Here is a 25650-nt window from a genome sequence, read left to right as displayed (position 1 = left end):
TTTTTGACTCATTAACACACCACTCCCCAACATAATCACTAATAAGGTTATTACTTATCTTGAGTCATCGTTTCTTTCTCATTTACTTCTGTCACTACGGCTGCAGTGTTATCACATATAGACTATCAGCACTGATTGAAATCGTACCAGCAACATTTCTTATGAAATATGTATCTACTCTACCAGGCGTTTTTATAAATTTAGCTAATTTTCTCGCTTTTCCTTTGCTTATTTACGGAATGCCGCCCCACTTAATTTTGCGCGTTTGTTTTTTCACTCATGTTCATGTCGCGTACGTGACTGTCGACAAAACAAAAGAAAGGATGACATTTATACTACATGTTAATAAAAATTGTCTAACCACTTCAAAATCGTACTAGCACAAAGCGTTCTAAGAGAACGACAATGAAAATAATTTAAATTTAATTATGCGTCTACGTTTTTCCAAGTTGTGAAACAATAACACAATTCCAGACGGCAATTTATTGTTGGAGTGAGCCTCAGAAACAGACTGCAAGTTAGTAATAATATTTAAAAAATCGTGTTGTCGATTGTCGTCTTATTTTAAAATTGTGTATTAATTTTTGTCAGCTTTTAAGTGCAATTATAAAAAAAATAAAATATTGATGAAATTAAAAAAAATAGTGCAAAATATACCGCCTCTAGACCCGCGCATAGTGGGCCTATAGGTAAATTCGCCTCTGGTTGCAATCCTCAGAGGTTTAGGAGGATTTTGCTATACTAAGATTATATCGTAAACTAACCATAATTTTTTTTTTCATGAAATACTTTTGTAACAGATTTGCCAAGTTTTCGCAATGCAAATAAGGGTAGTTGCAACCATTTTACTAGAGGAAAATACGAGGAATTTCTGAGAGACAGAAATCTATGAACACCTCAGAATAAATTCGTGGAAAGAGAACCATTTTGTTGTCAAATACTTTTCACGTGTTCACGATTACTGCGCACAATTAAACAAGAATTTTTGTACCAATAATTGTCCATATTTGCTTCGTTTTCACGTTTCTAAATACATTGTTGTTAGTAATAAAGTAACTGTTTGCTATGATACAGTATTTATTCAGTTGCCACTTACCATTCACGCACACATCCATAAAGTGTTACGTGAAGAAACTACGTATCAATTTAAAGACCCGGGAATCAAATTGTCTCTTTTCGTTCACTCGTGCCATAGCACGTGAATGATGTAATACGAAATCATGCAGTTACTAGACGGTGAGGTCTCTTCAGAGTTCAATTTAAGAAAACTGAATTAAGCTGTTTATGGTAAGATAACTTTCGGCGTTTGAACCTCGGACTCATTTCGCCATCGTTAATTCACATATCAGTTTCACCATTTATACTATAGCCCGGGTTAAGTTCACTTTGCGGAGTGCTGTACTCGTACAAGAGTGCGGCCGTTCGGCAACCCAATCATTCACAGAACAGGAGTGGTAAGCACAATAAGTGCAAGTCTTTGGGTCTCTCCTCTGTACAAGAGAGAAATAAAGGTTATGAATGAGTGGTTAGTGTTTTCTATTCGAAACCTCAATGAAATCATTGCATTATAAATAAATGTATTAGGTATTCAAGTTTTCATAACTCATATGCCCATGACACTGTGTACTTGACTAAAATCCGTTCCGCAATTGACTCGTTGAACATGTCTGCACTAAAGTATATTACACAAATTGTCATATATTTGTCGGTAGATATGCGGTATTTCATGACCATTAAACAATAGGTTCGTCTGCAATGTTTTTAATTAATTGAATCAATATACCAGGTGAAAGAATGTGTTTCATTATTGTCGTATATCTAGTTTCATGGAACCTGAGTGATTCTTGCTTGCTACCTATCCCGTCTTGTGCTTGGCTCACTCCCAATAAATTGATGAACACATTTTACTGCGCTTTGCATCCCAACACGAGCAGAAAATATATTGTGTTTCGTATGTTTGTGACTTTACCTATTCCGAATGTTCTAATATTTGGTCAAATTAGTTCTATGAGCTATTAAATTACAGTAGTTTTATCAGTTTTACACTTAACTTTTTTTTTTTCTGGGGTGTGTTCATCTGCAGGTTTTACCAAAAAATTCAAGTACAGTTTTTCATTAAAACATTCAATAGCTTTGAAAATTAAATTAAATCTTAGAAAGCTATGTTTCTATCAAGATAATATTACAGGGTATGACAAAGACCGTTAAAAATTTGATACTAAGTTATACATCACGTGGTAAATTACCAGCGGAAAATATACTCTAGAAAAGAGTCCCAGGCCTTCCAACATTTTCTCACATTTCCCCATTAATCACACACACACACACACACACACACACACAAAGAAATAAAACTACTTGAAAAGCACTTCACTATTCACAAAGCCGTCACCAACTGCGCTTATAATACTAAAATGGGAGACGTTCGGTATAATTACGATAGAGTAGTATCTAAATTAGCATGCTTCTGATAAAATTATTGCGTTACTATAAGTAGGCCTATATATGGTTGAAGAAGGGTATTGATATAGCTAGCACAATCATTTTTATTCATATATGCGTATATTTATTTAGATTTCCAAATAAACTTAAAACCTTTCTTAAGTGTCTGAGTTTGCATTTTTCATATAAATGTTGTCTACCGTCCGGTAACTCCCTGTGCTCCATTCCATTTTCCATTGAGGACCACCTTTATACTCATGGCTATGACTTTTGCAAGTGAAAGTACATCAATGCAGCCAGTCAACATTCTAAGTGATATTTTAGCGTATAATTAACTAAATATACTACAGTATATGCAATTATTAATAACCTACGATTCATTGCTGCGTATATACATAGTGGAATAATGTCATATAACACGTGTGATAAGTTCGTTGTGATTGCATTTCTTTAAATGAGTGTGGGGGGTGGAATCGAGTATAGCAATATAGCTTTTCATCTGTCAGTGTTGAATATGGCTGCAACTTGTAAATAGACCAACTGTGGTGCAATCTATATTAGGATTAATTTGTCATATAATTTTATTATTTTACAACAGTAATTACATATATATGCTAAACTTAAATTTTATTCTAATTAATTGGTAAAAAATCAATGTTTTTATAATTGATTGAATTGTGCAATGTGTCATAAATCTGTTGAGTGTTGCGCATCGAGACCTTCTGTCTTGTCTTTATACTGTTAATATACCGGTACATATAGCTATACCTTCACTCGACCGCCAGAGGTTTTTCACTTTTTTGTGGCAAGAATTGTTTGGGAAAGCTATAAAAGTTTGTATCTCGCTCACACATCGAATTACCCCCACTCCCTTAAATTTGAGTTCTGTCAGCGACCAATAAAAAGACCTCTTTCAGTTTTGTGTCACTGATGGCTGGAAATACAGTAGGTGTATTTCTCTTACAATTAGATTCAGAAATTTTTATCCAGTTCCATCTAAAATTCTTAACATATATTTTAAAGAATCAGAATTTTATGTAAAGAGATGGTTAGATTACCTTACCCTGGTCAGTAAGTGGAACATTTTTCACATTATTTTCAACATTTGTGAACGTGTGTCTTTCTTAGGCAAGTCCATCCTTTCGCACTAGTGCTTTGTCTCGGTTGTCTCATAAACATAATAAATAAAAACATTAATAAACCCAGAAACGAAAAAATAAAGCAGCTACGGTACATACTTTTGAGCCACATATTCCTCACATTATTTTAATAACGTTGAAAATGATGGCCATATTTTCATGCGTTTCTTTCACGTCTACTGCGTGTTCAATAGGAATAGGTGGCATCTTGTTACCTTTAAATAAAAGCATAACTTTCAACCTAAAATAATTGCTATGCATCGATAAAAAAAATCCCAATACCTCACTTTAGTTCACATTGCTGATGTGCAGACCTAATACTGTGGTTGAAATAGCCTGTTCCTTCAGAACTAGAATGATAAGCTTGCCATACATCCCGTAAAGAAAGAGACAGTTCCCTTCTTTGGCCTAGGTCAGTGGTCGTCAGCACTCGCTGAAATGGGTAGAGTGTAAGCGGTGCAAGGAAATCTGCTCCGTCATGCACAAGGGAGAGGTAGAAGGCGTACCCGCCAGCAGTCATGAATGCACGCTGGTGCTGTAAGAGACTTGCGGGTAAGAGACGCTAGCCCGAGGGTGCACTCTGCTGACGACCGTTGGCCTAGGTGTCCGACGTCCCCGTAATTTTTTTGTCGGGACGCGCTAAAGTTCCGCATATTTGTAATTTGTAATTCAGTAAATACAAAAATATTCTTTGTTCTTAACTTCTATGATAAAATGTCTAGCTTTCATTAATCAGGTAATCTTGTCGTACTTTAATTTTTATTGTAATTGTAATTGTAAATTTAATGTTAATTGTAATTTTATTGTTCATATTATAGTTGTAATCCCCTGGTAGAGGGGCAGCGAAGGCCTGACGGCCTTATCTCTACCAGGTTAAATAAATAAATACTAAATACTAAATGAATGAACTACGTATGAAGAGTACTGTTAGAGAAAATGATCCGTGCAAAGTCAAGTGACGTAAATAAACTGACACTAATAACAGTAATTTCTAACTTCAATGTCCTTACAAAAACGTCGATAGTAAAAATGTCCCGTATTTTCGTGAGACATTATGGCAGACTTATAGAATGATCATCTGAAGGGCAGGCAGGATATTTCATAACGTTGAGCGTCCCTTTCAGACCTATGTGAATCAAGTACAAGCAGGTCGTCACTATGTTGTATGGCTATTATGGCTGACACCACTGCATTATACAAATAATTTAATATCCGTTAGACCAAAGTAACAGTCGGTCACGTGATATTAAGGTTTTCGCTAAATCATTGCAGCCACAAAAGACATGGCTTTTTTTTTCTTCTACCATTTGAGTAAAATTACAAAGCAAGAGCGATGATAAACTTGTGGAGCCCAAAGCTTATCCTGGTCACCCAGTGGACATGGAAAGTAGAGTTCTTAAGGTTTTGTAATTATGCGTGTAAAGTTAAAGTTTTTCTTTCATGATTTCGAAGTAAATTTGCCACGAACATAATAGCAATTATTAGGATAGTTTACACACCTGCGAACTTCAGAACTTGCAATGGCGCCGTGTGTTTGTATATGTTGGCATTTAATTTGTAAAGTTATATCACCATGATACAGAATTTCAATCGCACTTTTAAATTCAGTCTCACTTGGCTTTCTCCACACTTTCTTTGTTATTGATTGAATGATTAAAAGAATGAGTGAATTAATTAATTAATTTATTTGTTAATGTGATTTTACTGCTGCGGGTGGAATGACCACTTCGGATCCAGTTTTGATCTCCCCTTGAAAAACCTAACCTTCATTTAATAAGGGTTTTGATATAGGCACTTTTTCGTAGAACAGAATAAAAGTTTTGTCAATAAATGTAATGATTCTTTCAGTGTCCAGTGGCGGTTTTTGTTGCTCACTCTCAGTGACGTGCACGAGGATGTCTATTTAGTTTTCCTTTACCGGTATATGTAATTTGTAACTGAAAAACTGAGCCCAGAGGATACTTAATTGTGTTAAATTCGAATTTAAGATGTAAAAATCAAGCAACTTCACATGATTTTCGATTACAGAATAGCAGTTGACTAGTGTTACTTTTCACAAATTTACGCAAAATGTCTGTAAGTGTATTACGATAATTTTAAATATTTTGTATTTATTCAAGATTTAAAAGTGACATGAATATTAAGGCTGACTTGGACGAGCTCATCAAGTGGGGTACATCGAACTAGCCTCGTAGCTTGTTACAGGAGGTCCTTGCATTCACGCGATTCTGCAGTTTATTCTTATTCTTACATATGTTAAAATATATTGTACCTTGCTTTAGCTCACTCACGCGTAACACTTTCGTTTATGACAAGAAATATTATTTAACAGTGGGACGCTTTTTTTACTTGGTTTTTTAACGACGCTGTATCAACTACGAGGTTATTTGGCGTCGATGGAATTGGTGATAGCGAGATGATATTTGGCGAGATGAGACCGAGGATTCACCATTAATTACCTGATGTTTGCCTTACGGGTGGGAAAACCTCGAAAAAACCAACCAGGTAATCAGCCCAAGCAGGAATCGAACTCGCACCCGAGTGCAACTCTGCATCGGCAGGCAAGCTTGGTTTTTAAGAACAGACGCATGCGAGGTGCGAGGCCGGAGCTGCGTACCATCTTCGCAATGACGCTGCTATAGTGAGGATCACGTAAGTTCAGTTCCCAAACAGCAAATATTTCCGCCTTGTCAGTGTTGCCAACTGTTACCAGATATCACCACATGTAGTAAAATCACGATCCTATGTACTGAACAAGCCCCTACAGCCTCGGCTGCGCGAAACGAGGAAACCGGGGCAAATTGAACGCTGCGCTTGCCGCCATATTGTTGGAGAGCAGACAAATAATAGCAGTGCGTAAATCACGCAATTTAACGCTGTGCTGATCTAAAATTGACATATTATGGCCATTTTCGACGTTTAACGTAAAATTAGGACGAAATAAACATATTCAAAGTTTCATTGATATGTTTTAGAACATTAAAGAAAAGAAAATACGTATGCAGCAATTTATAGAAAACATACTGATACATCCATAAATAGGCCTACACAATACACATTATAGATTGTATAATTTTACGATAATCAGCAAATTGTTAGGTTTCAGAGAATCTAAAATTATATTAACATATCAACTCTTAGATCACAAGACATAAATATATGCACCTTGATTACACAAGTTCTTGTTATAATCAAATTCCTAAGTGAAATAAATATGCGATAATTAGTATAGACTTGTTGTTAAGTTTTAGAGAATCAAAAATAAATTATATTACCGGTACTTTTAGACCACAGGACATAGGTAATCTGACAAAATATAATATGCGAAGGTAGCCAAATTACATTGAATTCATTCTTCAATTAATAAAGGGAATGCTATCAATTATAAAAAGTATCGGTACCTAATACATTGCAAACAATAGGTAACGTGAAGACCTAAAAACTAAACAATCACTTTATGCAAGATAAAAAAAACCACATACTTTTTGTGTGGATTTTTTACATATTGCATTTTTATTTTAAATAAATAAAATAGATATATTATCATTGCTTGCGGAATGATGTTACATAATTTTTATGCACATATGCAATATCAATAAGATGCCATTCCTTGCTTTTGTTAATAAAATATATCCGGCAAAATGTAAAAGAGTTATTTATAGGTGAACTCTGAATCATAAATTCACAAAGGAGGCTTAGCTATTATAGCTATTTATTTATTTATTATCTGTATATTTATTTATCCATATATGGACCTTGAATGAAAGTTTATTATCTTGCAGATAAATTCATTTACATAATAAAAACAAAAAGTTATCTTTCCACTAATGTTTTAACATCTGATGTGTAAGTCTAAATAATTCACTCAGTGGGATTTCTCTACAGTCTGATATACCTGTACTAACAATTAAGTATTCTTTATTGTCGTAAACTACTGATTGATTTTTAATGATATTGATATTGTAACAACAGAGATAATATTATATCGTATCTTTTGCAAATAGCTTGGGAAATTAAACAGGGATGGTATTATCGCCTCGCTTTCATGGTTAACATTCGGCAGGTCTTTGAGCGGCCTCATGCGTTCGGCAGGTCTTTGAAATTTAATTGTATTATTGTTTTCAATTTCTTGTGTCGCCGCTCCAATCACTCGCCTCAATTTCAATAATGCAACCAATAAGCTGCGTCAATTATTATTAAATGACACTTACTTGTCTAATCCACGTAGACTAAACCCGAGGTTGCAATGTCTTGTGCTGAGGACGAACATTAAGGTATGTGATTAAAAATTATTATTAAAGAGTTATTATTAAGAGTTAAGAAAGCCAACGTACTCGTATATGAAATAATAATAATAATAATAATAATAATAATAATAATAATAATAGCCATTTAACAATATAACAAACTAGTGCTTATTCTTATCGAGAAAGTAGACGTGACAACGTGACGCTTAGAGTGAAACGTACAGAGCAATAATTGGTCGGCAAAATTATTTTTTTAAACCACACCGCACGTTATTGTATGATGCCGACATGTTAAGCATGAGTCCGCGGCGATAATATATCATCTTTCAAAATTATATTGCCATTACTTTCACACTATTCACTAAAAACACCCGAGACAAAACAAAGGACAAATATGACAATCGTGTTTACCGCTCAATTCTACCAGTAGCATGGCGGCGTAAACATGTGCAGACTGGTTTCAATTTTGGACAGCACACCAGCGCTCTGTGTGAGTCTAGTATACTATTATAACGTCTTTGGTACTGAATGACTTCTTTACTCACCGTACTTTACCTTAATGTTGGAAGGTTATTCTAAATAGTTTCAATAATAATGAGAAATGTATTGCTATGTTCTATTCTTTTATTCCTTTACATTATTATTAGTATTAGCATTAATAGGTTACTAGACGTAAATATACAACAAAGTATAGTATATAATATTCAAGAATCAAATCTGTTCCAAGACCAATTAAATTATTGTCACTTCACTTCAAAGATTCCAGCGTACATATACTGTACTTCCTAAAGGTAGATAAATTAATAACCAACTGACTTTTGGTTGGAATTCGAATGAACTTCTGATTATCTTTTGAAATTAGTAAGGAAATGGATAATACAACTAGGCTAAAACTGAAATAATAATAAATCAACTTACAAAAATAATTTTGGTCCTTAAAAGCCATAAGTAATTTCACTTCTAGATACCTTTTTAAAGATTTCATTTGTTTGTAAATTGCTTAATAATGTTACACTTACACTTATTATTTCTGGAACTCCACGTCTGTCATTGAAAAAATGTATGATACATAACTGTGAAGTCTCTTTTTGGCTCTTGTGTCCTAAATTTAAATAAGAAAAAACAAATGATTCAAGAAATGTGAGCTGGTGAAAATTAAATACTCAATTAATAAAATAATTACTACCAAAAGAGTATTTTATTAATTCTATACAAAAGATGGATTACACAGAACAGATGGCCAGAAATCATAGATTTATACACAACATACAGCATGAAACGATCATCAAAAAATGCTTTTTGTACACAATAACATCTTTCAAACGAAGTGAAATAGCCAATAAGTTCAATAAATATTATGCTAATAAGTAATAACTATAATTAATAATTATCTACAAGCTGTAAAAGGGAATAAAATAGTATATTGTTGAAATTAGGGGGTATGGTTTATTACGTGTATTTATAATTTTAATTACTTTTTCTACATTTAATTATATTTTAATTTCTATTAGATTAGTTGGTGGTGTGGGTGTTAGTTTTATCTGTGTACGTCAGACTATTAAGGAAAAACTGAAAGAAATATTAAATCTACAATCTACTTTATATAACAATATTTAATCAAGAACTGAATATTACTATTCATTTAATAACATAAGACCCAAAACATCTCCAAGTCCAGACAATACACATGCTGATTTTCTTAAATATGTTGGCAAACAAGCAAACTCACTACTTTTATTTTGTAATCTCAACTAAAATACAATATCTGTCTGGAGAAAATCTATCATAACATCAATTTTGAAAAGCAATTATTCAACTAATATCTTTTCGAGTTATCGACAGATACCACTTACCAGTATGATAGCCAAAATTATGGAAGAGATGATTTCATAGATTGAATTGGTTCCTGGAATCTAGTAACTAACTTTCATCTTATTGAGTTGACTTTAGAAAATTACATTCAACAAATGGACAGATTTTAAATTTTAGTGAAGATATTAAAGATATTTTAAACAGAAAACAAAACACCTTAGCAATTTTAATTTATTTTCAAGGATCATATGGCTCTGTAAATATAAATCACTTAAGAAATTGCAAACTTAGGGTGTCCATGATAAAGTGTTACATTGGGTCAGTGACTTGATTATTTGATTCATTGTCACAAATATGTAAATAGAGACAGATTCATCTGGGCTTCCCACATTGTTGTTTTCAGGAATACATTTTCCAATATTAATGTCGATGGTCTAACTAAAGAAATAGGTCTTATGATAATCTCATCATTTGCAGATAATATGGTTGTCTAGAACAAAAAATCACAGTCCACAAATATTAATAAACTGAGCCAAAATCCCAACAGACTTTTTGACTCTACTTGGAGAACTCAAACTTGCTCAATCAAGGGAAACTTTACTAATAAAACACAATCCCAAGTTATTTCAAAATGAATAGTATATAAGTTAACTTTAACAGATGATGTTAAGAAATGTGATACTTCTCCAGACATTTTAAAAATCATTAGAAACGATTAATGATCTGGTCAGTGAGTGACTACATACAGTATTTTTTATAGATGGATCCTGTTTACCAAGCCATAGATGTAGTGGTGTTGTAGTACAATACCAGTATATTCCCTTTTACAGGGAATTATATTCAAACACTTGTTTGCCCCATTTTAACCGTGACAATGCTTTTTAGTTTTTTAAACTTTCTGGTTATTGTATTGTGTTTGTGTTTAGTGAAAGATTTTAGATAAGGGTGCAAATAGCCATAGTAGCTGACGCTCCCTTTTTAAACGCCACTAACTAACTAACTAACTAACTAACTAACTAACTAACTAACTAACTAACTAACTAACTAACTAACTAACTAACTAACTAACTAACTAACTAACTAACTAACTAACTTCAAACACTGACTAATTTTGATAGTGAAAATTTAGATACACTTTTAAGCTTACAAAATCTCCAGTATCAACTTCATAAATCTGAGAAGGCTGTCATACTATCAGACTCAAAATCAGATATTCTTGCTGCAGTATTGGACGTAACAGCATGAAATCTCAATATTTTACAGTGTTTTAATATTTTAAGCAAAATGGTCTAATTACATTGACGACTGGTACTTCTGTGGATCCATGAACTTTATGGAGTGGGAGGTAATGAGGTAATTGAAAGGTAGCAAAATTACTGTAAGGTTATCTATACCTGCATCTTACCACACTGTTAAAAGAATAACAAGATCAGAACATGACAATGTGGTAACAAAAATCGGAATGATTCTAAAGCAAATGAAAAAATTGCAATAGGCCATCCGGCATCCGCTCCACGATGGAGGAAAATTCTCAGAAGAAACCAACTAATCAGACCAAATGGGGGATCCTAACTACCCTCGAGTGCAGCTCTGAATTTTCAGGCCAACGAGTCTACCAACTAAGCTACATTGGTGGCTCCACTAAAAATATGAAGTACATGGCACTCAGATTATTAAATTGACAAACCTAAACAATTATTCATCAGTTAAGCTATAAAATATAATACATAGCAAGCAAGTTAATTCAATTTAAAAGTATAAACAATTCAATCAGTTGAAATATACAGAAATTGATAATAAATATCATGCAAATTACTTCACATTACAAGCATAAACAATTCATCACTTGTGGTATACAGCCTACTATTTAATTTATAGCACATACAATTCATCAGTTAAGCTATAGGCCTACAGTCTACTATTGAATTTACAGCATATATAATTCATCAATTAAGCGAAACAAAAATATAGTACAATACATAGTAAAAAATAATACACCTAATTTAATAACTGAACTTCTATGAAAATCTACAGTGGCAGTACTCATATTATCACAGGCCATGATTGTCTCAAATATTTACAAAGAACTGATATTTCAGAATCTCCCCATGCCATTTCTGAAATCTCAATGAAGATATGGATCATTGTCTTGACTGTTTAACTTTACACAGCTTTCAATCATCTGGTTAAATATTGGAGTGCAAGATAACAAATGACATCAACTGCTGAACACTTGGTATCAATCAACCAACAACTTCATTAGATTAAAGGGGGAAAAAAAAACTGAAAGAATTAATTGTATATAGACACAACACATAAGACAAGGCCGCTTCAGAACAGTAATTGGCAAGGCTCTGTTGTTTTAGGATTCTTATGTAGATTCAATTTCACCTGAAAGAAAAAAGTAGCATCTATAAGTATGCCTAATTATGAGAAATAAGAGAAACGGTTGCAATAGTAGTAGTAGTAGTAGTAGTAGTAGTAGTAGTAGTAATGATAATAATAATAATAATAATAATAATAACTGCAAAGTATGGAAATTAATATTGAAATATAATATCAAAAGGTGATTTCACACCATCAACTCTTATCATTTAGTACAACAAATCTATTATATTCAGTTGCAATCACCAGTAGCTGTTCTTTCCTCCATTTTGTTGTTGGCTGATTTTTCACAAGTCTGCTATGATATGCAGCACTATCCATGACAATAACGCATTGCCCTAATGTTCTCAGGTCAACAACTGTGTTTGCACCCACTTCTCAACTACAGGGCTATTCATAGCACTATGGTAGTCCTGACTTTTCTTTCAATTGCATGAAAAAATTAAATCAGCACCTGCAATAAAAATTATACAGCATTTAAATAAAGAAAATAAAACATAACATAACATGAGATCCTCTTTGGTGAAAGGCTTTCCCACGTTTTTATTTAGTCACCAATTTTTATATTTTTGTACCCTGATTTAAAAAATTACTCTTGCCAAATTTATGTAAAATATAAATCAATATAACTTACCGAGTATAAATCCACCTTTCGTTCCGGCATCTAATCTTCCACCCTCATTTGTTGGTCTATGAATAACACCATTCATGTCACTGGAAACTTCACCTGGTTTATTTCATGAATAAGTGGGTGATCCTACTTAAAAAAAACAGAGAGAGACAAGCAATTCACATTGACACTCTAAGAGACACAAAAATTTTAAAGACAGGAAAACCGTTCAAGAATTTTATAACTAACCTCTAGTTATAATATGAAACTATTAATTGCAAAACATGTTGTTCCCACTTGAATTCATTACTAGTAGCCTATATTAATTGCAATTTCATATTCCACATAAGTGTTAACCTATTTGTTAGTAAAAAATTCAATCACTCAATGTCTCACAATACATTGAAATTTACCATTCATAAAAATCCAAGTCTCATCCAAGAATAATACGGGTTTAGGGTTCTCACGCTCCACATTTCTTATATATTCTCTTAAAAACGAATAACATCACTTTCTCGTACATGTGTATAAGGATCCCCTTTGCTCCATAGAAATTTCATCTCTTTCAAAATTTTTTTCACCGATGTTAAGGATACTCTAAATAAATATGTTTCATAATCATCATTCATATTTTCCAGAACTTTTGCTGCTGTTAGTACTTCCCCTGTAACAGTAAATGAAAATTATGCCATATTTTTATACATATGACTAATATCAGAATTACATTGCATAAATCAACACAATAATTCCTGTAACTTCCCTACCTTTATGTAACTTGTCATAAATAAATCTCGCAATTGCATCTTTGGTAAAATCATCAGCATCAGTCACTGGATGTTTACGTAGTCTATGTTTTCCTGGTGTCACAAGTGGGGTCCCCTTCTGTGAATTTCTCACATTCGTGGCTGTAGTAAAACCAAGCTGTAATAACAAACAATAACATAACACTTCTAAAAATTGTTATATCATAAAATTCATGCATGATACCAACATTTGCAGCTATATGAATAGAATATGATCAATATGTCAGGTTGGGTCTACGATAGGTTTAAGTAGGCTAATATTTAGGTAATTCTCCAGAAAAGCTACATCAAAGAAGGCATAATTTTATTTTGTTTAATTGATTTCTGTGATATTTACATAGTGATGAACACGTGGTTTTAGTGCACAGCCACAAATACTTTCAGCACAAAAATCCTTTGACACTTACCTGTATATTCTAATGCATTGTTGTAGTCCCTCCCTCAAACTTGTTACTAATTACCAATATAACATGCGAGAGGTCCATGACGAAGAGAAATGGTTAGTTTCCCAGTAGTGCGTCCTCGTCCTCTCGAGTGTTATATCTTAACAAGTACTTTGGGTGGGGTAGCTTTTCTGAAGAAACACCATATTTAATATTACTTAGACCAGTCATGAATAAATTATTCAGCCACAGTCAACGTTCCTATGCTTTATAGAGTATGTTATATAGTTATTATATAAAACTGAATTATTTTTAAGCACCATAACAGGCCAACATTCATGTAATATTTGCTGCAATATCAAGTTAATAATTACAATATGACTTGTAATTTCTTCGGCCGATGTGGCATGTAAATTGTGATCTGAACGGTTAATTTAATACTAAAAGAGAAAACTGGAAATTTACTTTCGTGCTGTTTGATTATTTGTTCGTCTAATTTGTAAATGTATTTAAGCTATCACCTACTGCAGTATTACAGTATCTTAAATGTATTTAGTTTGGCAATATGAAAATCACTGACTTGATTAAACATCTAGGCCTAACTTAAAAATTTGTTTTGTTTGACCACAATCATGAAATTATTAGTGCAAACTCCTAAAACTGAATACCACTTTGAAATGTATGCTTAAGAATACTTACTCCTAATAATTTTCCTATTCTGGTTGTAATTGCTGTCTCCGTTAGCATAATTCCTTCTTCATTATCTTCTTTCTTCAACTCATTATACACGTGAACTACAGATTTCTGAAGCGTACTCTGAATGCCACACATTTTCTTCCTTGGAGGAGTCACTGCAACACTATTTCATTTTTTTGACATAGTAATAAAAATCTAAACACGAAAGAAATTCATTAAAATTTGAAATAATATCTCTATCCATTACCCACGTGCATTATCACGCCCAAGTATATTATATTTATTCGTACTTATCTGACTATTCTTGAATTATAACCACAACGCAACACATAAAATAACTATTATGTATTAATATTAATACTAATATTAATTAATTATTAATAAGTTCGAATTTCACTATCTTCCAGTAACCGGCTGAGAAATCTAGTACAATTTTAATTTCATGGAACTCCAGTACCGGCAAATATTGTCGATATTTGCCTCAGCTGCCAACATACCAGTTACAAAATCACTACCATTTATAGTATTTGTCAGTATCGAAATTCGAAACGAAGTTGGCAAAAGAAAATTCAACCTTCAAACTAGAAAATCACCATAATCCACTAGCATTTGTAGTAATGGGGGAAAAATGGTTAGGTTTCACCCTTAGGGTATCAAGTTACCTGGTCTTCCCTATAGACATGGTTTCTCTAGCTGCGAATTCTCTTGTTGGATCAGTTGCTGAGCGCCCTCACATATATTCATTTTTCTCAGCCCCAAATTCCCTTGCAAGGACGCGTTATCGCGTACCTTTTAAATGTTTCTCCTACTATTTCTCCATTTACATTGACAATGAATCTCGCCGTCTGTTTGCTACTTTTGAAAGAGGAAGTTAATGTACAGTATGTATGTTTAGTCAACAGTCTGAAGACTGGTTGGAACCTCATAAATGGCACCAATAAGGTATCATTCATGAGACAGCTGAGCCAGGAGATAATGGAGTAGGGTGGCCAATTCCATTCCCCCTCCATTGCATACATCACATATGAGTAGTAAGTACACTAATCAGACATGAGATGTATGCAACAATTATTGTTCTTCCCCTGACATATGTTGTTACGCGAGATGTACTGCCTGATAATAATAATAAATGTATCAGCCAGAACCTCAGTCAGCGGTAAGAGTTAATGAGGAAGAGGGCATTATCCTACTTTTTTTTTTGGTGTTGAGACTGATATCTTCAGTAAACTGTCAGCACTCCATGTAGGCCTATCTAATTGTATTTTTTACTGTATAATCCACTTTTATCACATATTCGTTCCTTGAACCGTATACGAACTTAGATAATTTATCGACATAAAACACTACAAATCTCTTCCACATGGTTCATTTTTAAACCTCTAGGAGACAGCCTGGGGGAAAAAAAAGAACTAGGTAGGAGTGCCGGTTTCCTTTACATTATGTATGCAGATTTACGCTTCCCTGAACTATTTTACTAGTTCTCATGGTGAAAGAAATTTTCTTAAGACAATCATGACATTTCGGCCAGTGTATGGGACTGCTACACAGCCAGCATCGTGATGCACTTGGGGAGCTAAGATAGGTAGCAAAATCCGGTTACAAAAGACAGCTCTAACAGCTGGGGCTGCTAACCACACGATACCTCCTTTCTGATTGGATGATCGTCTACCTCTGCTTCGGCATGTGAACGTGAGGCCAGCAATCGACTGGTCAGTCTGGGCCCTTAAAAGGGTTGTAGCGCCACGGATTATTATTATTATTACTATTACTATTATTATTATTATTATTATTATTATTATTATTATTATTATTATTGTAGTGTTTTACTGCTAGGAGCACGGTCATTTGCACCCAGTAGACCGTCGTGTCTTCCCTACAATCTAAATTGTAATTGTTTTATTTTTTTTAGGTAAGTTAGGTACTTTATTTTTTCTTCATATACCCTTTCTTGTATATCCTCATATTGCTCTTCAATCCTTTACGAGTTTTATATTTCGCTCTATATAATCTATCGTTGATCAATTAAATAGAATGTAACGACCCCAATGAGTAGGCTACCCTTCTCATCCCTCTTTTTCTCACATGAAGACAAAGACAGAACCAATCATCGAAATGTGGTGAATTAATAAAAAATTAAGCAATGCAAAAAAAAATTCAGTCTACACCTCCTCTTTACAACTCACAGTTGTTTCTTCCATCTAGATCCAAAGCTATTTGCTGAAGTCTCGCACAAATTTGGCAGGACAGATCGGTCTGAGGCAACGCAGCGAGGCCTTTCTGCGAAGCTGCGCACACTGTGCACCTCGGAGCTATAGAAACCACTCACTATTGCTCGTGTAGTCCGAATTTTTGCGAGGGGAGCCCACACTTCGGATGCATCAGTTCTGAAAAACCAAGCCTTTAGCCAACTAAGCTATGCCGGTGACTGAGACGCTCATCGGTATGGATAGTGACAACCTGTATTGGTTGAGTGCTGTAAGCATGCATTCACACAAATTACCTCGGATCATAAAATAACATTAAAATTTGTATAATATTTTGATCAATTAGAAGTTTTCATTAAAAAAACACAAAGAATTTTATTCGAATTTGATAGAGCAAGTCTGTTTCTTTTCCATTCCATATAAGTAGTTCATTGCCGAATTGTGCAGTTGTGGGACCTATTACACTATTAAACTTTGCAACTTTGTAACATTTCATTTTTCAACTTTTGAAAATTGATAAGCCTTTCTGTTCCTCCATAAATAATTAGAGACCACTTTACACTTTTCATTTCATTCTGCATAGATTTTGCATATTACCATTCATTGAAACTCTATGTTGTTGCACTCAATTTCCTAGGCAATGAAGACATACGAGTAATATATTTTTTTTAGGTGAAACATATAAACTGCATGTTTTTTTATTCTAAAATAGGCCCAATTCTTTCAAGAACATAATCTGCTAGAGTTGGTGTAATTCGAAAAAACCACAGAATTGAGGCAAATTGAGATTATGCAAATTTATGCTAATTTATGTATACTCTATTTGGGGGGGGGGTTCTTCATCACTTGAATAACTTAATAGTAAATTTCCTCTTATATTTATTCTCTAAATTATTTCGAATTCAACTCAAAAATATACTGAATAAGTTCAATTTAAACTTAATGGCAAAGAGACTTGGTTCTTTGGAAAATCCCATTCACTTTTCAGCATATGACTTTGCACTTTTCAAAATTGTTGTAATGGTGGAGCAAAGTCCATTGCTGTGGAGTAATGGTTAGCACAAACGAGTGGGACCGGGTTCAAATCCTGGTTGGGACAAGTTACCTGGTTAGGGTTTTTCCGGGGGTTTTCCCTCAACCAATTGAAACAGAATTTCTGGGTGACTTTCAGCGTTGGTTCTCGAATTCATTTCGCCATCATTAATTCACACACATCATCATCATCATCATCATCCATATAATAGCCCGGGTTAAGTTCCCAGTGCAACGTGCTGTACTTGTACAAGGGCGCTGCGATTCAGCTACCCAATCATTCACAGAATAGGAGTGGTAACCTTCGGGTTCCTCCTCTGTACAAGAGAAAAAAAATGAAGCAGCAGTAATATATTTGAAAAGTTTCCTCCACTTTTTCTTTTCAGTTTGCGAACCAGTTTCGAAAAGTGATAGTGGAACAGAAACTGCAATGAAAAGTGCAAACTGCAATGTGAAAAGTTTAGAAGTTCAGTGGTGGAATAGACCCCTGGAATAATCCCTAATTCTCCTACCCCAGAACATAATAGCACTGTATTTAATTTCGAAGTATGAAGTGTTTAAACAGGTCTATAGAGATTGTAGTCTTGAACTTCCGAAGTGTTGAAGTGTTTTCTAATTAAGATAAATTCTTGTTAATCGAATATAGATTGTTTTCAAAATATATTACGGAAGAATGATACCACTGGGAATAACTGCTTCTTTGTCTTCAGTGTTTATTATTAATGTAAACATTATTAATGACTCAACATTTATTTCGTGAAGCTTCCACTCAGCCAAAATTCAATCTTTTTCAAGAGCAGATCATTTGTCCGAGTAAAATTAGAGCAAATCCCACAAATGTACAGCAGTAAATTTGCTTGTAAATAATAACTGTCGGAAAAATTGTGTTCTACAGAAGTTCATACTTAGTTGTACCTTACATAAATTACCCTACCGTGAAAGAAAGATGGTACTGTAAGATGTTACCAGTATCCTATTTAGTACAGTTTCTGGTAATCCTGGCATCGCACGATGAAAAGGACCTAAGTGCTTTCCATGTTGTCAGAGTAACTGCAACTAATATTTTCTTCACAGTCGAGTGACATAGCCTACGCAATTCAAGATCGCTGCACGGGGGGAGGCGGTCGACGGGTTAAATATTCATTCAATCGTGTGTTACTGTTTTGTGAGTCGATTTTTATTTTAGTTGCAAATGTATCTCTTAGATTTATTTTATTAGTAGTAACATTGTTAGTTATTCAAATTATTATTTTTTTCGGCGGTGGAAACTTAGTTTGATGTGATAAAGTAAATACTTGAACCCCAGTTTTATGTTTGTTTTCCAATGTAAATTAAATCCTTACATTTTGCCTTTGAATTTTATAATCAAAATTTGCACCACACAATAGTAAAGTCGTATGAAAATCGTAAAAGCCAGTCTTTTTAAGCTAACATTTTTCAGCCATTCTTTTCTAAATTTTTGAGCGAACGGTACTTCAAGCCTTCCTATGATTAAGGATACTGTAATCGCTACTTAGGCACTAACGCAGCGATTGATACATTTTACAGACAAATGACTATAAAGCTACTGCAATTGCTGTTTAACAACTGTTCACTGGCCACTCGCTATCAATCTAGAGCAGCCATTTTCAACCGGTGTGCCTGTGCCGCGTGAAAATGAAAATAATAAAGGTTGTCGTACCAAAATTAGAAAAAATGAAAGTGAAAAAATTAGTAAAAGAAATGAGTTCACAAGAGTCATCCTTTAGTGAAAGCGGCACAAGTTCACAAGTCAACAAACAGGAACACAGTGTATGTGTGCGATAGGCAGAGAAGAGACTGACTGACGTGCAGCCAGGGTTGCCAGATCAGTAAAGTTAGAATATTGTACCAATCTTGAATTGAATTTGAATTTAGGGGAGAGGAACTCAAGTTACTCTCAAGCAGTCCCGCTTGTCCCCAGAGCAGCCTCCTCCACCCGTTCGGGAAATGCTATGGAATTATGACGGAATGGAGAAATTATGACGGAAAAATGTAGGTCTCTAATATGGGGAAATGGGAGAATCCTGAAAAAAAAATAAACCAACTAAGGCCTTGTCCGCCACAAGTGTCACTATAGACCAACCTTAAAAAATATCGTACGGGTACTTCATTTGTTTTTATGAAAAAAAAATCCCCCCCTAGTTAGAAACCACCTTTTTTTTTTTAATAGTAAGAGTGTGCCATGGAATTATAAATTACAACTTTAGTGTACCACATGTTGGAAAAGGTTGAAAAACGCTGATCTAGATAAACAACATTGAATTTATTTTTCCTTCCTTGCTATTGGATAATCCAAGAGAAGCGCAAAACAGAGAAAACGAATGTTGTGAATTGGTGTTGAGATTTATTTACTGGAATCCTCTCCAGCGTTGAGGTCCCAACAGATGTGAAGTCTCAGACAAAAAAAAAATTACCGGCTCCCATATGCAAAGTCCCCTTCGGAAGAGTTCGTTGATTCCGTGAGAGATTAGGTTTACACGTGAAGGAATTTCTTATGCAATTTTTTTCTTTGTTTTGTTTGTTTGTTTATAGGTCAAGTGTTCTATATATATCTTCGCTATAAATTATTGGGAGTAAATTAGGTGCAAAATAAACATCCTTTCCCTAGTTGTGTAGACCAGGCGCTACCCGAAGTAGATCCAGACAAATTCACGCTACAGGAGAGCGGTCATTTCTTGTCTAAGGCTGTGCAAAAAAAAAAAAAACAATTCTGCTCAAATCTTTAAGAAAACCCTTTGCCCTCTGAACAACACCTAAACACCACCAGACTCAGTGGGAAACCACCAAAGTTGACAACAGTGCACGTGAGTTGCGAACGGAATTCTGAATTTATCTTAATCCGTAGCGCTACAGCCGATGAAGGGCCAAGACCGACCAACCGGCTGCTGGCCTCACGTCCACATGCCGAAGTGGAGGTGGACAATCCAACCAGAATGGAGGTATCATGTGGTTAGCACGATGATCCTCCCAGCCGTTATAGCTGGTTTGAGAAACCGGATTTTCGCTACCTATCGTAGCTCCCCAAGTGCATCACGATGCTGGGTGGACACCGGTCCCATACACTGGCCTTAATTTCATGACAAAATTTCTTCTCCCATGAGGACTCTTTGTCACCGAAAACCATATTCACTCCATTTCATGAAAATATTTATGCCAGTTTTCAAGATAAAATTTACACATACACAGTGTAGTTACACAAGAATTGCATGTTTAATAGTAAGAATTTACATCAACGAATTTCAGTACTGGGGTTGTTGTAGATGGAGGTTTGTGATTGGTTGCCTCGTATAGTACGTACTTAGCACATGGCCGTAGACAACAGAGAGTTAATGAAGCTAATACAAATAAAAATAGCACTATTTTGAAAAGTTATTGAAAATCTATTATGTTTTTATCGAATAACTTAACTATTCATATATATATTATTTTAATGTACCGAAGTACATATGATATTTCCATGCAGATATTCTGCGTCATCATAAGATGAAAGAGTAATGGAACGGAGAAAAATTCTCTCCGGCGCCGGGATTTGAACCCGGTTTTTCAGCTCTACGTGCTGATGCTTTATCCACTAAGCCACACCGGATACCACCCCGGCGCCGAACAGAATCGTCTCAGATTTAAGTTCCAGCTCTTGGGTTCCCTCTAGTGGCCGCCCTCTGCACTACGTCATAGATGTCTCCGTGGTTATTTAGTAAGTCTATGAGATGTCTATGAACGTAGGACCGAAGTCCACACATGTGCTGAGGTGCACTCGTTATGAGTGACTAGTTGGCCGGGATCCGACGGAATAAGCGTCGTCTTAAATCACGAAGTGATTTACGCATATCATATATATTATTTTAATGTACCGAAGTACATATGATATTTCCATGCAGATATTCTGCGTCATCATACGATGAAAGAGTAATGGAACGGAGAAAAATTCTCTCCGGCGCCGGGATTTGAACCCGGGTTTTCAGCTCTACGTGCTGATGCTTTATCCACTAAGCCACACCGGATACCACCCCGGCGCCGAACAGAATCGTCTCAGATATAAGTTCCAACTCTTGGGTTCCCTCTAGTGGCCGCCCTCTGCACTACGTCATAGATGTCTATGAACGTAGGAACGAAGTCCACACATATGCTGAGGTGCACTCGTTATGAGTGACTAGTTGGCCGGGATCCGACAGAATAAGCGCCGTCTTAAATCACGAAGTGATTTACGCATATCATATATATTATTTTAATGTACCGAAGTACATATGATATTTCCATGCAGATATTCTGCGTCATCATACGATGAAAGAGTAATGGAACGGAGAAAAATTCTCTCCGGCGCCGAGTGCACTTCAGCACATGTGTGGACTTCGGTCCTACGTTCATAGACATCTATGACGTAGTGCAGAGGGCGGCCACTAGAGGGAACCCAAGAGTTGGAACTTATATCTGAGACGATTCTGTTCGGCGCCGGGGTGGTATCCGGTGTGGCTTAGTGGATAAAGCATCAGCACGTAGAGCTGAAAACCCGGGTTCAAATCCCGGCGCCGGAGAGAATTTTTCTCCGTTCCATTACTCTTTCATCGTTTAACTATTCATCCAAGTCAGAAACGGCTTCTGAAAACGAAGGCAGGTATTTTTATTTCATTTAATTGAAAGGAGAAAAGTGCATATCAAAATTCGGAATAACATCAAAATATTTGTTTCGTCTTAAGGTAGCATGGACTTCAAATATACTTTTCGGCTATCTATATTTACATTTGAAGTGAGTAATAATGAAAATTAATTTTAAAATCACATGATAATATTCTCAATATACAAAGAAATCATATGCTCATCTGTGAGTATCGGCGTTCATCGCTAACTCATGGGAACGATGTGACGTGACTACTATTGATCAGTGAAAGAGTCGAGTGAATTAGCTCCGAAATAAATAGGGCCATTCCATGTCAAATCAACACAAAAAAGTGGACTTTTCAACCAGACCACCTCAGATTTTCATTAAATTTGGTGGGATGCTAAAGAACCTTAAGTTAATTAATTATGTAAAATTTTAGCCCCCAATAATACACGATATCCATACAGCAATTCTGTCAATTCGAGAAAACATGTAAAAATGTCGCATACTATGTCAACAAAAATAATTCATAACTTCTCTTCTAATTGAGGTAGAATCTTAAACTTAGGCGTATTTTAAAGCTAATGGATCATACGTTTCAATAAAAATAGGTTTGCATCAAAGTAATGAATTCTTTATTGAATAGTCACGTGAAACACATTTTAACATTGAATATCTATAAATGCGGGACATAAATTATTTCGCGAAAAATGTATGTTATAGAGGTAAGAGTATTCTCCCCTTGGTGTTAGTTTCATTTTGGAAACGTTTCAGGAATATCAGTAAAAAAATATATCAATGTATTGGTTTGTAGCACTTAAACCCGTCTTACACCACACTGCATGCGCACGAGTTCGTACTTGTCTGATAAGCTGCGTCATCGATCTGTCAGGCCGTCATGAGTGGCAGTTTATACAGTCTTCAATTTATACAAAACGTGCAATCTGTTTCAAGTGCAGTGTCGTTAGTTTTTGTAGTATGTGGTAGTTTTGTGCAATGTAATGGAGTCGCGTTTTAAGTTATAGGCCTATGTTTGCTGCAATCCCTTCGAGAAATCAGGGCATTGTAATTAGAGGAAAAATTTAAGAAGTGTTATATCGTGGATGCTTAATGTATTTCCTGATTTTAAAACAGGAACAAAAGGTGTGCGCTATGTGTCGCAAGGAAATAAAAATATAAGATGCTATTACGCAGAATCCTCATAATGACCCTAGTAATGAAGAATACGTCGACTCTACAGCAAATGTAAGTTCATTAAATACAAGTCTTTTTGACCAAGGTATGTTCCTTATTAAACAAGAAAGTCTACAACAAGAGAAATATAAGAGACAGAAATTTGAAAATATTCTAAAAGATAAAGTCTTCGATATTAAAGACGCCGAGGAACCAGGACCTTTCTGATTCTGAAATTTTGTCTCAGTTGCAGGAAAATGTTCAAAATTCAGGTAAAAGTGAGAAAATCACCATTTTAACACTACTACCTAAAAGCTGGAGCGTAAATGATATAAAAAAAGAGTTTCTTTCAGCTTTCGAATACATAATTCGGAAAGCAAAAGTCCTGGCAAAGGGAAAGGGAATTTTGTGTTCACCAAATCCGAAACCTGGAAAACCCTTGCTCGCGGCTGTTGCCGGTAAAGTTAAAGAATTCTGTTCTGACGAGATAAGCAGAATGATGCCTGGTAAGAAATATTTGTTGTGATTAAAGAATCAGGGAGTAAATCACAAGAGCAGAAATTAATTATATGCAGTGTTTAAAAATTCTAACCCTGACCAAGAAATTGTATTCTAGCTGGAGTTAGTGGAACTATACTGTCTGTGTTTGTGTCCTTGTCAGAATGTAAAACAAAATCCACGTGACAATAATTTATTTGAAGTAATAATTTAAAAAATTCGAATTATGTAGGGGAAGGAAGGGTATTGGCGCTCACCTTAGGAAAACCATTATTTGTTTTCAAAACAATGGTCAATCTTAATACTTCATTCACAAAATGCAGACATGAAATAGTTTTCTTTACATCTGAAATAGTATTACTTAAGAAAATATTATATTTAGGGAACTATTAGGAAAATAATGAAAATGAGTAATAAGCGGTATTGCCCGACACTGTAGGGCAATGGCGCTCAACATCGTAAATAACATTCACGCGTATTTAGGTGCAGTGATCGCATTTATAATTATGTGATCGATCAACCCCACTGCATTCCTTATGTGTCCAGTTTGCACATACAGTACACCGACACCACACTTCACCATCTTCACCGAATTCTCCACACACAGCGCAAGTCTCTTCCACTTCTGGAAGAAGTGTGTTTGGATTAATATCATCTAATTCATCATCGTCACACAAATCATCTTCATCCAGTTCATCTTCTGATGTACTTTGGAATAACTTTCTTATGTTTTTAAATTTTCTTTGCCCTGATCTTTGATAAAGGAGCAATGGTTGATTTTGGTTTTTCAGACTTCTTAGTCTTATGTTTGTCAGCTCTGCGCTTCTCTAAGACTTATAGTTTTTTCCTTCATCGGTGATGCTGTAAGTATCTCAGAATGCTGTTTGGTATTGCCGGATCTTCTTTCACTGGTGGTTTTTGAGGGGCCAGGAATAGGTGATATTTGGGTGATTGGTATTGATTTTCTATTTTGATTTGTTTTAATGCAGAAGGATGCGATGGAATTTGAGAGGTCGTCGGCTGTACAGAAGATATTGTGGGTACATTCTTGTGACATATTGCCTTCACACTGGTTGATACTAGTTGCTGACTTGTTCCTTCAATCTGATTTTCGTCGTCAATCAATGAAAGAACTGAATGTTCACCTGGTGGGCTCAAATTCATTGCAGCCATAAAATCTTCATCTGAGTAAACATTTGGGTTCAAGGGCCAAATGCCACTTCTTTTGAATCCATTGGTCGCTTTTTCCATGGAAGAAACTCTACCATATGCTTGATTGAAAAGCTTGCAATGTCGTATGGAGTAATTTTTTGAGCTGCACGAGTCTTCAAGAAAGTTTCGCATTCTTTGTTGAACGATGATTTTAATGGTCCACAGAAGGTGAGGTCAAGGGGCTGCAATCTGTGGGAGATATTGAAATGATGTGGATGCCTTTCTCTTTCCAAAAGGAATATGAAGAAAGTGATGTGTGACTGCTGTGGTTGTCCATTATAAGGAGAACAGGGTTATCGATGGAAGCACTGGTTTTCTTTGCAAAGTGTTGTAACCAGACTGTGAAAAGTTCAGACGTCATCCACCCATTTTTAGAGCACAGTTCTCCTGCAGGTC

General features: G+C 35.0%; 1 protein-coding gene and 1 long non-coding RNA gene across 13 annotated transcripts in view; one reads left to right on the top strand and one right to left on the bottom strand.

Moving 5' to 3' along the window:
• LOC138707868 (protein ST7 homolog) overlaps nt 1-25650 on the top strand; it is a 159357-nt gene that overhangs the window by 18999 nt on the left and 114708 nt on the right. The window contains exon 1 of one of the 10 annotated variants that reach the window (XM_069837864.1): nt 4900-4982. The exons of 8 other annotated variants lie outside the window; for them this stretch is intronic. In XM_069837864.1, the coding sequence (XP_069693965.1) occupies nt 4915-4982 (68 nt within the window). In that variant the 5' untranslated portion in view covers nt 4900-4914. Of the gene's footprint in view, nt 1-4899; nt 4983-25650 lie in introns of those variants that run through there. One more of the 10 variants, XM_069837861.1, reaches the window with a different exon arrangement.
• On the bottom strand, nt 11233-15190 carry LOC138707867 (uncharacterized). 3 transcript variants are annotated; one of them, XR_011334405.1, is made up of 5 exons: nt 14521-15190; nt 13049-13540; nt 12660-12785; nt 12272-12479; nt 11234-12031 (listed from the first exon to the last, which is right to left on the bottom strand). It is a non-coding gene; the product is annotated as an uncharacterized lncRNA (long non-coding RNA). The 3 variants fall into 3 exon arrangements; XR_011334404.1 differs by having other exon boundaries at nt 11233-12031; nt 12660-13556; XR_011334403.1 differs by having other exon boundaries at nt 11233-12031; nt 12660-13540.

Source organism: Periplaneta americana, chromosome 10, assembly GCF_040183065.1.
Source record: "Periplaneta americana isolate PAMFEO1 chromosome 10, P.americana_PAMFEO1_priV1, whole genome shotgun sequence".
Classification (NCBI taxonomy): domain Eukaryota; kingdom Metazoa; phylum Arthropoda; class Insecta; order Blattodea; family Blattidae; genus Periplaneta; species Periplaneta americana.
Note: the sequence above shows the minus strand (reverse complement) of the source record. Positions and strands in the feature narration are given on the sequence as shown.